Source organism: Pseudophryne corroboree, chromosome 4 (assembly GCF_028390025.1).
Source record: "Pseudophryne corroboree isolate aPseCor3 chromosome 4, aPseCor3.hap2, whole genome shotgun sequence".
NCBI classification, from domain to species: domain Eukaryota; kingdom Metazoa; phylum Chordata; class Amphibia; order Anura; family Myobatrachidae; genus Pseudophryne; species Pseudophryne corroboree.
The window spans coordinates 398,934,422-398,948,035 of record NC_086447.1 but is presented as its reverse complement, the minus strand read 5'-3'; the positions used below and the strand labels follow the sequence as shown (position 1 = coordinate 398,948,035).

Below are 13,614 nucleotides of genomic sequence, written 5' to 3'. Positions count from 1 at the left end.
TCGGTCTGCCCGCTCTTTTAGTGAAGACGTGCCAGGTGCAGGGAGAATGACCTTCTTTGTCAACCTGGACAGTGCACTGTCTAACACAGGGGGTGACTCCCATTTTTTCCTGTCCTCCACTGGGAAAGGATAAGCTATCTGAATTCTCTTGGGAATACGAAAATTTATTTTCGGTATTCACCCACATCCCTTCAAAGAGTGTATTAAGCTCATGGGAAGAAGGGAAAGTGACCTTAGATTTCTTTTCTTTATAGAAATAAGCCTTCTCCTGAGGTACGTCACGTCCAGAACTTCCCTTATAGCCACAATCATATATTGTATATTTTTTGCCAATTTATGATCTATTTCTCTGGAGTCACTATTGTCGACACAAGAATCAGTGTCCGTGTCGGTATCAGTATTCACAATATTCGCAAATGGTCTCTTTTGTGACCCAGAATGGTCGCCTGCGGATGGAAGAACAGAGCCCTGAAAAATCATATCCTCCACAGATTCATCCAGCACTCAGCATGAGATTCAGACTTATCTAATCTCCTATTGATATGATGCATACTATCACGTATTTCTTTCACCCATGCAGGCTCTTGGTGTGCCGGCAGCGCCACCACATTACACTTCTGTATCCCTAAAATGGTTTCCTCCGGGGAGGAACTCCCTGCCTCTGACATGTCTAACACACGTGTACAACACACACACACAGACACACTGGGACTTATAGGGGACAGACCCACAGTAAAATCTGTCCGAGGGACACAGTTTAGGAGCAGCCAGTTCACAACCCCAGCGCCAGTATCTAATGCCTGTGAACACAGAATGCTCACTGACATGCATCACTTTTTACACAGTAAAACACACTTGTAAAGCACCAAATTCGCTTGTGCCCCCCGTTTTGCACCCTGATAATGTAGTCAGAAGTGAAGGAGGACCAGCAATGTCTCTGCAGCCTGAGGAGAGAGAAAATGGCACTGAGCAGTGTGCTGGCTGCCTGAGGAAGAGGCTCCGCCCTTTTTACCTCAGAAACTTTTAATAATATTTATACTGGCGGGAGTAGGGCTGTGCCTGGGCATCTTATGCCCCCTTTTTGCCAGTTTATAGAGGTGTTTTTGCTGCCCAGGGCGCCCCCCCCACCCGCACCCTGCAGTGCCTATGTGTGTGGGCAGCAATGGCGCGCTGCGCTCCCGCCAACCGCGCTGTACCTCTGCCGTCACTTTTCTTGATAGAGGATCTGTCTTCTTCTACTCACCTGTCTTCTGACTTCTGGCTCTGTGAGGGGTGTGACGGTGTGCTGTGGGAGTGAGCATCTAGACACGGCTAGCGTTCAGTACCCTTCAGGAGCTAATCGTGTCCTGCCAGCCAGAAGCAGAGCCATGAAACTCTTCAGGAAGTTGGTTCCTACTTCTCTCCCCTCAGTCCCACAAAGCAGAGACTGTTGCCAGCAGTTATCCCTGAAAATAAAAAACCTAACATAAGTCTTTTCAGAGAAGCTCAGTAGAGCTCCCCTAGAGTGTATCCAGTCTGCCTGGGCACATTTCTAAAACTGAAGTCTGGAGGAGGGGCATAGAGGGAGGAGCCAGTTCACACCCATTGAAAGGTCTTAAGAGTGCCCATGGCTCCTGTGGAACCGTCTATACCCCATGGTCATGAAGGGGACCCCAGCATCCTCTAGGACGTATGAGAAATATTAAGGCACGGCTCGACAAATCTGCCAGACTACCAGATTACGCAGGGAGGGAGGAATCACGGGTGTGCCTGTGTTGCAGCTGCCATTTCACGCATAGGAGTGCATGTGCTGAGTGTCTGTTCCGGCCTGCACAAACTGCTGTGCCTCTCCATCCCAGTCGCCGCTGTCTGCATAGAGCTCTCTAACCGGGAGTTGAGCCTTTAAAGGTGGGTAGTGATGTCGCCACTAAGGAGGGGGGATTGTTTGCACAGGGGATGGCTGCATTGGGGTTGTTTGCCCGTGGGGTAGCTGCACAGCAGTGTGGCTACAGTGGGCTAGTTTGCCTGGGGGTGAACCCTTAGTTGTGTGGCCGTGGGGGTTGGTGGGTGTGGGGGACGCTGCTCAGTAATGTGGCTGTGGGGGAGTCTCAGTTATTTATGTAGACAGTGCTCTGGCTCCTACACTTTCATCCTGGCTCCTAAATTTTAGAAATATTTGTCAAGCACTGTATTAGTGGACTAAATGTGGCATTTGACACCTCATGGTCCTGGCGGATTATTCGGTTATTGCTCCTATAACGCCATCTGCATTATAATGGTTAATCCCCCTCTCCCACATGTTATTATAACTAGAGGCGATGTTCCCCAAACATTTCTAGAACTTAAGAAAAACAGCAATTGATTCATCCGTATCTCACTAACTGATTCCTCTGGGATGTAACGGTCTTTCCTACAAAAAAAAGAAAACTTAAAAATAACCCATCCCACAAAAGTGATCCTTGTTGTATAAGGGAAGGTTGAAGGGTGAGGCCTAGCAGCAAGGGTAAATTGCTTATTTACCAGAAAGAAAAAAAACTGTGTTCAGCAACTATTTACAGTACACACAACACAAAATGGACTGATATTCATATAATGGGGTGTATAGTGTATGTGCCCTAATAATCTATATTAAGACTACCTGATTGATCCCTGCAGAGGAAACTTTAAATGACTGCAACTTCTGTTTCAGCAACTCAGGATCACTGTGTTTAAAAGGACAACCTAAGAGAAGAAAACATAAAAAGAAGATTGTTTACCCAAGGATGATAACAATAAACATTGTTGATGCTTACTAAACTGACTAAATTACTTCTAATTGCTTTGAAGCCCAATAATGATAAAACGAAAGTTAATTATTTATACTTGGGACTGTTGCATTGTTTTATTTTTCATCCAAAAAAACTCTATTGTGTTTATTAGAGCATTGCAGATTAAAGATTTCCGTGGAGCATTATAGAAGAAACAAGGCAATACTTACTTCCTATGAAGAAAATTAGATAATTAAAAAAAAACATGTGAGCCAACAATGGCACAGGAAAAAACCTGATCATATTTGCGTCTCTGGTCTTTAAATGTCATTGCCACATAAGCTGGGTGCACACTAGGCAATATATCTGCAGTTTCAGCAAACGGTTAATATATACTGTGAGCCTGTCGACATGTGTGTACCCCCATTATGTCTGTGAACGATGTAATTCACAGGCATCCAGTCTCTAGGCCAATAAAACTTAGGTCGACAGTGTCTAGGTCGACAGGGTGTCTAGGTCACATTTTTTTCATTTTTGGAACTTTTTCATACTTTACGTTTCGCGTGGAATACATTGGGAACGGTAACCTTTACCAAGCGCAGCAAGGCACCTTGCCCGAAGGGGACACGGTGCACTAACTGGGGTTCCCGGTCACTGTACGGCGAAAATTACACCAAATTTTTTTTTTAAAACCTCATGACGACCTTTTGACCTGTCGACAGACCATGTCGACCTAGAGACCCTGTCAACCTAGAATACCTGTCGAACTGGATACTGGCGATCAATAGTGGTTGACCTAGACACTGTGGACCTAAGTGTGATCGACCTTGCATACCACACCCAATTCACAGACATATCGCATAGGTGATGCAGCACAGCCGTTTGCGGATATAAAAAGATATATATCGGGTGCATCTGGCTGTGTGTATGGGTGGTCGCCACTTGCTGCAGGGGGGGTGATGTTAAAGCTGGGCAGGTAAATTCAAATGGACCGACACATTGATCGCCGATCAGTAAGTGTGTATACTTACCTGAATTGGCCGCTCTGTCAGTGCAATGATGGGTCCACTGAAATGTCTGTCTGATGTGTGCCCAGTTTAGTTATATAAAGCTCGCTCTTTACACCACCCATTTTATAATGTAATGTGCTCTTAAAAATAGGATTTTAATACCTACCGGTAAATCCTTTTCTCTTAGTCCGTAGAGGATGCTGGGGATGCTCCAAGAACCATGAGGTAAAGACGGGATCCGCAGGAGACATGGGCACTTTAAGACTTTAAAAGGGTTGTGAACTGGCTCCTCCCTCTATGCCCCTCCTCCAGACTCCAGTTCTAGGAACTGTGCCCAGGGAGACGGACATTTAGAGGAAAGAATTTATTGTTAAACCATGGTGAGCATTTTACCAGCTCACACCTCGAGTATGCCAGAGAACGTGGCATTCAATAGAACACCAGCCAACGGCACAAAGAATTTGCAGCAATATGCTGACATAAAACGTAACACAATCTATGTGTGTAAACACAACCAGTAACAGCATAACGCATGCTATGGCCTGAATAACGTCAGCACCAGGCTGACAAACACAACACACCATGTGTGTAAACATACCCAATGACTGCAGATACAGTACGCACTGGGACGGGCGCCCAGCATCCTCTACGGACTAAGAAAAAGGATTTACCAGTAGGTATTAAAATCCTATTTTCTCATACGTCCTAGAGGATGCTGGGGATGCTTCAAGAACCATGGGGTTTATACCAAAGCTTTAGAATGGGCGGGAGAGTGCAGATGACTCTGCAGCACCGATTGACCCAACAAGAGGTCCTCATCAGCCAGGGTATCAAACTTGTAAAACTTCGCAAAGGTGTTTGAACCCGACCAAGTAGCTGCCCGGCAGAGTTGTAATGCCGAGACCCCCTGGGCAGCCGCCCAGGATGAGCCCACCTTCAGGTAGAATGGGCCTTCACCGATTTTGGTAACGGCAAACCTGCCGTAGAATGAGCCAGCTGAATCGTACTACAGATGCAGCGTGCAATAGTCTGCTTGGAAGCAGGAGCCCCAATCTTGTTGGGAGGCACAGGACAAACAGAGCCTCTGTTTTCCTAATCTGAGAAGTTCTGGCGACATAGATTTTCAAAGCTCTGACCACATCGAGAGACTTAGATTCCGCCAAGACGTCAGTAGCCACTGGCACCACAACAGGTTGGTTTACGTGAAACGATGAAACCACTTTTGGCAGAAATTGCTGACGAGTTCTCAACTCCGCTCTATCTGCATGGAAGATTAACTAGGGGCTTTTGTGAGACAAAGCCGCCAATTCAGACACCCGCTTTGCGGATGCCAAGGCCAACAGCATGACCACTTTCCGAGTAAGCAATTTCAACTCAACCTTACGTAAAGGTTCAAACCAATGGGAATTGCAGGAACTGCAACACCACATTAAGATCCCATGGTGCCACTGGGGGCACAAAGGGAGATTGGATGTGCATCACGCCCTTCAGGAAGGTCTGAACTTCTGGAAGGGAGGCCAATTCTTTCTGAAAGAAAATAGATAAGGCCGAAATTTGTACTTTAATGGAGCCTAAGTTTAGGCCCACATCCACACCTGCTTGCAAAAAAATGGAGCAAACGCCCCAGCTGAAAATCTTCCGTAGAAGCCTTCTTGGATTCACACCAAGACACATATTTTCTCCAAATACGGTGGTAAAGCTTCGCCGTTACTTCTTTTCTAGCCTGAAGCAGTGTGGGAATGACTTCACTGGGAACACCCTTTCGGGCTAGGATATGGCGTTCAACCGCCATGCCGTCAAACGCAGCCGCGGTAAGTCTTGATACACGCACGGTCCTTGCTGTAACAGGTCCTCTCGTAGAGGAAGAGGCCAAGGATCTTCTATGAGTAATTCTTGAAGATCTGGATACCAAGCCTGAGGATCGCCTGAACCTATGTTCTTCTTATGATCTTTATCACCTTCGGAAAGAGTGGAAGTGGAGGGAACACATAGACCGACTGAAACACCCACGGTGTCACCAGGGCGTCCACCGCTATTGCTTGAGGGTCCCTCGATCTGGAACAATATCTCTGAAGTTTCTTGTTGAGGCGAGACGCCATCATGTCTATTTGAGGAATTCCCCAAAGACTTGTCACTTCTGTGAAAACCTCTTGATAAAGACCTAACTCTCCTGGATGGAGATCGTGTCTGCTGAGGAAGTTTGTTTCTCAGTTGTCTACACCCGGAAATGAAGACCGCTAACCGAGCGTTTACATGCCTTTCCGCCCAGCGGAAAACTTTTGTGGCTTCTGCCATTGCCGCTTTGCTCTTCGTTCCGCCCTAGCGGTTTACTTACGCCACTGCTGTTAAGTTGTCCGACTGAATTAAGACAGACAGATCGCGAAGAAGATGATACGTTGTAAATAGTCCTTAATTCCAGAATGCTTATGGCAGACAAGCTTCCCGGCTTGACCTTTTTCCCTGGAAATTCTTCCCCTTGAAAGACTGATCCCCAGCCTCGGAGACTTATATCCATGGATACAAGGATCCAATCCTGGATCCCGAACCTTCGACCCTCTAGGAGGTGAGAACTGTGCAGCCACCACAGGAGAGATATTCTGGTTCTGGAAAAAAAGATTATTTTGATTATTTTCCGGTGCATGCACAGGTGAGACCCCGGCCACATGTCCAACTGGTCCCGCTAAAACCATTCTGGCATTTAACCTGCTCACCGAATGGCCTTGTCGGCCGCAACCATCTTCTTCATCAACGGAACGTATTGATGGATTTACACTGTTGCAAATCTGATCCGACTATGGATCCTCAGATCTCTTTCCACTGGAAAAAACAACTTTCAACAGTTCTGTTTTTAACCTTATTCCCAACTCGAACATCCGCGTCTTTGGGATCAACAGTGATTCTGGAAAGTTCAGGAGCCAACCACTGTGTTGAAGAACTGTCAGAAAGAAATCAACAATTTGCACCACTTGTTTCTTAACCTCGCCGTAGTCAGGAGAGCGTCCCAGGACAGAAAAATAATGGCTTTTACTACTGAAGGAAAACCATCATACTGCCATCACTCCGGTAAAATGGCAATGACAATCTTGAATAGGAAACCCAGGTAAGCCTAATGCGGAAGAAACCGTATTTAGACCCTCTTCCTCCTTTAACAGATTGGAGATCCCTGCCCTGAGAGATTCCATTTTGTAGTTCAACTTCTTAAGTAGAAATTTTTGGAATTGTTCTGACCGAGCTGTCTGGGCTCAGAAGCACGAAAAAGCTTGAATAACAGCTTTTTTTGTGTGACAGGGACAGCAGGCTAATGTCCTGATCCTGACCCAACTCTAGTATGGAGTCGCATACTACCTCCCCGTCCAGAGGAGAATCGGTAAGATCTATTTGAAAAATCAGTGAGGGGAATAATCTGGACACTCCAGTATGTCCCCTTTGGGACTCTAGTCTTAACTCACTGGTCCATGTCCACTCCAGGACTGACTGAAGAGTATTAGATATGGTCCCACCGGTGTGGGCTCCCGCAAGAAAGACCCAGCGAAATGCGGTGGATGTGGTAGAAACAGAGGATGATTTCTGCTTCTGCGAACTTGAAAAGGCTGCTGACCTTTTACCTTTTCACCTTCCTCTACCTGCAAAGAAGGGGAAAAACCGTATCCATCCGGTCGAAATGACTGCATCCTACAAAAATGCGTCACCAACCGTTGTGAGGGAACACAGCTCAAGAAGGTAGACTTACCAGTGGTATCTGCCGAGATCAACATAACAAAGCCATCCCCAAACCAGGTTTCACCTTCATAGGGAAGATACTCCAGTACTTCTCGGAGTCAGCCTCAGCATTCCATTGGTGAATCCACAACGCCCTCCTAGCCGAGACCGCCATGGAATTGGGCCGCGAACCCAAGAGTCCCATACCTCTTGTAGTCGCACGGCAGTATGCTGCAATGTTTCAGATATGACCCAACTTAAGGAGTATCCCATCTCTCCCCAGGGTAATTATATCGGATGACAAGGTAACCGACCATTTCTGAATACAAGCACTCCCTCATGCGCATGTAATGCAAATATAATCAAAGCATTTAATTAAAATATCACTTAGCTTCCTGTATACGATCCTTTGTGACAGGGCCCCGTGCAGAACAGGGGTTGACTCTCACTTTATTCTATCCACGGCGGGAAAAGAATAAACACTCGGACTCCTCGTGAGGATTTGAAAACATCTTGTCACGGCTGACCTAGAGCTTTTCAACAGAGCGACCAGCACATGAGAAGGAATAACTTTACTTCAGCATTCATTATAAATTTTAATATGAATATACACATTTAAATACACATATACACAGACATATATCTATATATAGATATTTTATCTATTTTTGTCAGGAACAGCAGGGTCCCTATTGACGTTAATACGTTTTTAATGTGTATGAAACATGTACTGAATGCCGATGTTGAGGATCTAATCAGGAAACATCATGGTCGACATAAGAAATAGTATTCGTGTCGATATCAGGGAGTAGTAACAGGGCAAAATAAAATTTTTGCGACCCCGAGAGGTCTGAGGGAAATAAATTATAAATATTACGCCCTCCACAAAAATTACCACGTCTGTGTTAGAGCCACAGATGTATGCCACTGTACCATACATATATATATATATATATATATATACATACATACATACATACATACAGGTATAGCTTTCTGAAATGCATCACATTATCAAGTAAATTTTTACCCAGTCAGATTAGTTGGTGCCGATAGGGTCACCCACACACGTCTGTGTCTCCCATATAGTTTTCTCACTGGAAAAACATACATCTACTGTACCATCAGGAGTCGGCGGTGCCGACAGACATTCCCATAGCCGTTTGTGGCAGAGCCCTCAGCCTCAGACATTTCGACTATAAGGGATAGACCAAGTACTTTCTGTCAGGGAAACACAGCAGACGTTTTCCAGCTCTTTTGCAGCCCACTCATTATATATTGTGCTTTATTTTTAACAGATATGGCACTAAACACTGTGCCCCCCCTTCCCCCCGTTTTCCACTGTGATCTGTTCAGCAGTGCTTTGGCAGGGCCAGCGTCTCTAAGGAGAAAATGGCGCTGGTTAGAGCTGTGAGGGCTAAGCCACGCCCCCTTGATGGCGCGCTTCAGTCCCGCTATTTTCTATATATTTATACTGGCGGGGGTCTGTATTTAGTGCCCAGGCACTTAATATCTCTCTTGCCAGTTTCACTCTGAGGTATACATGCTGCCCAGGGCCCCCCCCCCTGGGCCCTGCACCCTTGTAGTTTGTGTGAGTGGGAGCAATGGCGCGCAGCGCGGCCGTTGCGCAGTACCTCAGAGTCACAAAGTCTTCTGTCGTCACTGAAGTCTTCTGTTCTTCATTTACTCACCCGGTTTCTTTCTTCTGGCTCTGCAAGGGGGGTGACGGCGCGGCTCCGGGAACGAGCAGCTAGGCGTACCAAGTGATCACACCCTCTGGAGCTAATGGTGTCCAGTAGCCTAAGAAGCAGAGCCTTTGAACTCAGAGAAGTAGGTCTGCTTCTCTCCCCTCAGTCCCACGATGCAGGGAGTCTGTTGCCAGCAGTGCTCCCTGAAAATAATAAACCTAACAAAGTCTTTTCTAAGAAACTCAGTAGAGCTCCTCAGTGTGTGACCAGTCTCTCTGGGAACAGAATCTAACAGGAGTCTGGAGGAGGGGCATAGAGGGAGGAGCCAGTTCACACCACTTTTAAAGTCTTAAAGTGCCCATGTGTCCTGCGGATCCCGTCTATACCCCATGGTGTTGGGGCGGCACTCACTACTCAGTAGGGAGCTGCTGTCGCAGCTGTGGCAGTCACTCAGAATGGGAGCGGCAGGCTGACATCCAGAGCTGCAGACACGTGGCTGCACCGTTATGCAGTCAGCCAGAAGTACTGTACACTGTATGTATATATGCAAAAATATGTGTGTGAGAAAATAAGAATTTACTCACCGGTAATTCTATTTCTCGTAGTCCGTAGTGGATGCTGGGAACTCCGTAAGGACCATGGGGAATAGACGGGCTCTGCAGGAGACTGGGCACTCTAAAAGAAAGATTAGGTACTATCTGGTGTACACTGGCTCCTCCCTCTATGCCCCTCCTCCAGACCTCAGTTAGGGAAACTGTGCCCGGAAGAGCTGACACTACAAGGAAAGGATTTGGAATCCAGGGTAAGACTCATACCAGCCACACCAATCACACCGTATAACTTGTGATAACCATACCCAGTAAACAGTATGAACAACAACTGAGCCTCAATCAACGGATGGCTCATAACAATAACCCTTTAGTAAGCAATAACTATATACACGTATTGCAGAAGAAGTCCGCACTTGGGACGGGCGCCCAGCATCCACTACGGACTACGAGAAATAGAATTACCGGTGAGTAAATTCTTATTTTCTCTGACGTCCTAGTGGATGCTGGGGACTCCGTAAGGACCATGGGGATTATACCAAAGCTCCCAAACGGGCGGGAGAGTGCGGACGACTCTGCAGCACCGAATGAGCAAACTCAAGGTCCTCCTCAGCCAGGGTATCAAACTTGTAGAACTTAGCAAATGTGTTTGAACCCGACCAAGTAGCAGCTCGGCAAAGCTGTAAAGCCGAGACCCCTCGGGCAGCCGCCCAAGAAGAGCCCACCTTCCTTGTGGAATGGGCTTTTACTGATTTTGAATGTGGCAATCAAGCCGCAGAGTGAGCCAGCTGAATCGTGCTACAGATCCAGCTAGCAATAGTCTACTTTGAAGCAGGAGCGCCAACCTTGTTGGCTGCATACAGAATAAACAGCGAGTCAGACTTTCTGACTCCCGCCGTTCTGGAAACATAAATTTTCAAAGCCCGGACTACGTCCAGCAACTTGGAATCCTCCAAGTACCTAGTAGCCGCAGGCACCACAATAGGTTGGTTCAAATGAAACGATGATACCACCTTAGGGAGAAATTGGGGACGAGTCCTCAATTCAGCCCTGTCCATATGGAAGATCAGATAGGGGCTTTTACATGACAAAGCCGCCAATTCTGACACACGCCTAGCCGAAGCTAAGGCCAATAGCATGACCACTTTCCACGTGAGATATTTTAGCTCCACGGTCTTAAGTGGCTCAAACCAGTGGGATTTCAGGAAATCCAACACAACGTTAAGATCCCAAGGTGCCACTGGTGGCACAAAAGGAGGCTGAATATGCAGCACTCCCTTTACAAACGTCTGAACCTCAGGCAGTGAAGCCAGTTCTTTTTGAAAGAAAATGGACAGGGCCGAGATCTGAACCTTTATGGACCCTAATTTGAGGCCCATAGTCACACCTGACTGTAGGAAATGCAGAAAACGACCCAACTGGAAGTCCTCTGTAGGGGCCTTCCTGGCCTCACACCAAGCAACATATTTCCGCCATATGCGGTGATAATGCTTTGCTGTCACATCCTTCCTAGCTCTTATCAGCGTAGGAATTACTTAATCAGGTATACCCTTTTCCGCTATGATCCGGCGTTCAACCGCCATGCCGTCAAACGCAGCCGCGGTAAGTCTTGTAACAGACAGGGCCCCTGCTGCAACAGGTCCTGTCTGAGAGGCAAAGGCCATGGGTCCTCTGTGACCATCTCTTGAAGTTCTGGGTACCAAGTCCTTCTTGGCCAATCCGGAACAATGAGTATCGTTCTCACTCCTCTTTTTCTTACTATTCTCAGTACCTTGTGTATGAGAGGAAGAGGAGGAAACACATATACCGACTGGAACACCCACGGAGTTACCAGTGCGTCCACAGCTATCGCCTGAGGGTCCCTTGACCTGGCGCAATATTTTTTTAGCTTTTTGTTTAGGCGGGACGCCATCATGTCTACCTGTGGCCGTTCCCACCGATTTGCAATCTGCTCAAAGACTTCTTGATGAATTCCCCACTCTCCCGGGTGGAGGTCGTGCCTGCTGAGGAAGTCTGCTTCCCAGTTGTCCACTCCCGGAATGAACACTGCTGACAGTGCTTGTACGTGATTCTCCGCCCAACGAAGAATCCTTGTGGCTTCCGCCATCGCCACCCTGCTTCTTGTGCCGCCCTGTCGGTTTACATGGGCGACTGCCGTGATGTTCTCTGACTGAATCAGCACTGGTTGGTCTCGAAGCAGGGGCTTCGCTTGACTCAGGGCGTTGTATATGGCCCTTAATTCCAGCATGTTTATGTGCAGACGAGTCTCCTAACTTGGCCACAGCCCCTGGAAGTTTCTTCCCTGAGTGACTGCCCCCCATCCGCGGAGGCTTGCATCCGTGGTCACCAGGACCCAGTCCTGTATGCCGAACCTGCGGCCCTAGAGAAGATGAGCACTCTGCAGCCACCACAGAAGAGACACCCTGGCCCTCGGGGACAGGGCGATCAGCCGATGCATCTGAAGATACGATCCGGACCACTTGTCCAACAGATCCCACTGAAAGATCCTGGCATGGTACCTGCCGAAAGGAATGGCTTCGTATGACGCTACCATCTTTCCCAGGACTCGCGTGCAGTGATGCACCGACACCTGCTTTGGTTTCAGGAGATCCCTGACCATGGTCACTAACTCCTGAGCCTTCTCCTCCGGGAGAAATACCTTCTTCTGTTCTGTGTCCAGAATCATGCCCAGGAAGGGCAGACGCGTCGTAGGAATCAGCTGCGACTTTGGAATATTCAGAATCCAGCCGTGCCGTAGCAACACTTCCTGAGAGTACGCTACGCTGACCAACAACTGCTCTCTGGACCTCGCCTTTATGAGATCATCATCCAAGTACGGGATAACTGTAACTCCTTGCTTCCGGAGGAGTACCATCATCTCCGCCATTACCTTGGTAAAGACTCTCGGTGCCGTGGATAGACCAAACGGCAACGTCTGGAATTGGTAATGACAGTCCTGTACCACAAACCTGAGGTACTCCTGGTGAGGCGGATAAATGTGGACATGCAAGTACGCATCCTTGATGTCCAGAGATACCATAAAATCCCCCTCTTCCAGGCTGGCAATGACCGCTCTGAGCGATTCCATTTTGAACTTGAACTTTTTCATGTAAATGTTCAAGGATTTAGAATGGGTCTTACCGAACCGTCCGGTTTCGGTACCACAAATAGTGTGGAATAGTAACCCCTTCCCTGCTGAAGGGGGGGTACCATTATTATCACTTGCTGGAGGTACAGCTTGTGAATAGCCATTAGGACTATCTCCCTCCTTGTGGGAGAAGCTGGCAAGGCGGATTTTAGGTAACGGTGAGGGGGCGCCACTTCGAATTCCAGCTTGTATCCCTGAGATACAATTTGTATAGCCCAAGGATCCACTTGTGAGTGAACCCACTGGTTGCAGAAAATTTGGAGACGCGCCCCCACCGCTCCTGGCTCTGCCTGTGGAGCCCCAGCGTCATGCGGTGGACTTAGTGGAAGCAGGGGAGGACTTTTGTTCCTGAGAACTGGCTGCATGGTGCAGCTTCTTTCCTCTAACCCTGCCTCTGGCAAGAAAGGATGCACCTCTGACTCTCTTGCTTTTTTGAGAACGAAAGGACTGCATTTGGTAATACGGTGCTTTCTTAGGCTGTGAGGAAACCTGTGGCAAGAAAGTCGACTTTCCAGCTGTCGCTGTGGATACGAGGTCCGAGAGACCGTCCCCAAACAATTCCTCACCCTTATAAGGCAAAACCTCCATGTGTTTTTTAGAGTCGGCATCCCCTGTCCATTGCCGAGTCCATAAGACCCTCCTGGCAAAAATGGACATTGCATTTATTCGAGAGCCCAGCAGGCAAATGTCCCTCTGGGCATCCCGCATATATAAGACGACATCTTTAATATGGCTAAGTGTTAGCAATACGGTATTCCCTGTCCAGGGTATCCAACCCCTCTGACAGAGTATCTG

At 47.6% G+C, this 13,614-nt stretch overlaps 1 protein-coding gene across 2 annotated transcripts in view; it reads right to left on the bottom strand.

Moving 5' to 3' along the window:
* The window catches only part of PRIM2 (DNA primase subunit 2), a 458,416-nt gene that overhangs the window by 75,632 nt on the left and 369,170 nt on the right, over positions 1-13,614 (bottom strand). For both annotated transcript variants that reach the window (XM_063916741.1, XM_063916740.1), the window contains one exon: positions 2,618-2,700. In XM_063916741.1, the coding sequence (XP_063772811.1) occupies positions 2,618-2,700 (83 nt within the window). The remainder of the gene's footprint in view (positions 1-2,617; positions 2,701-13,614) is intronic.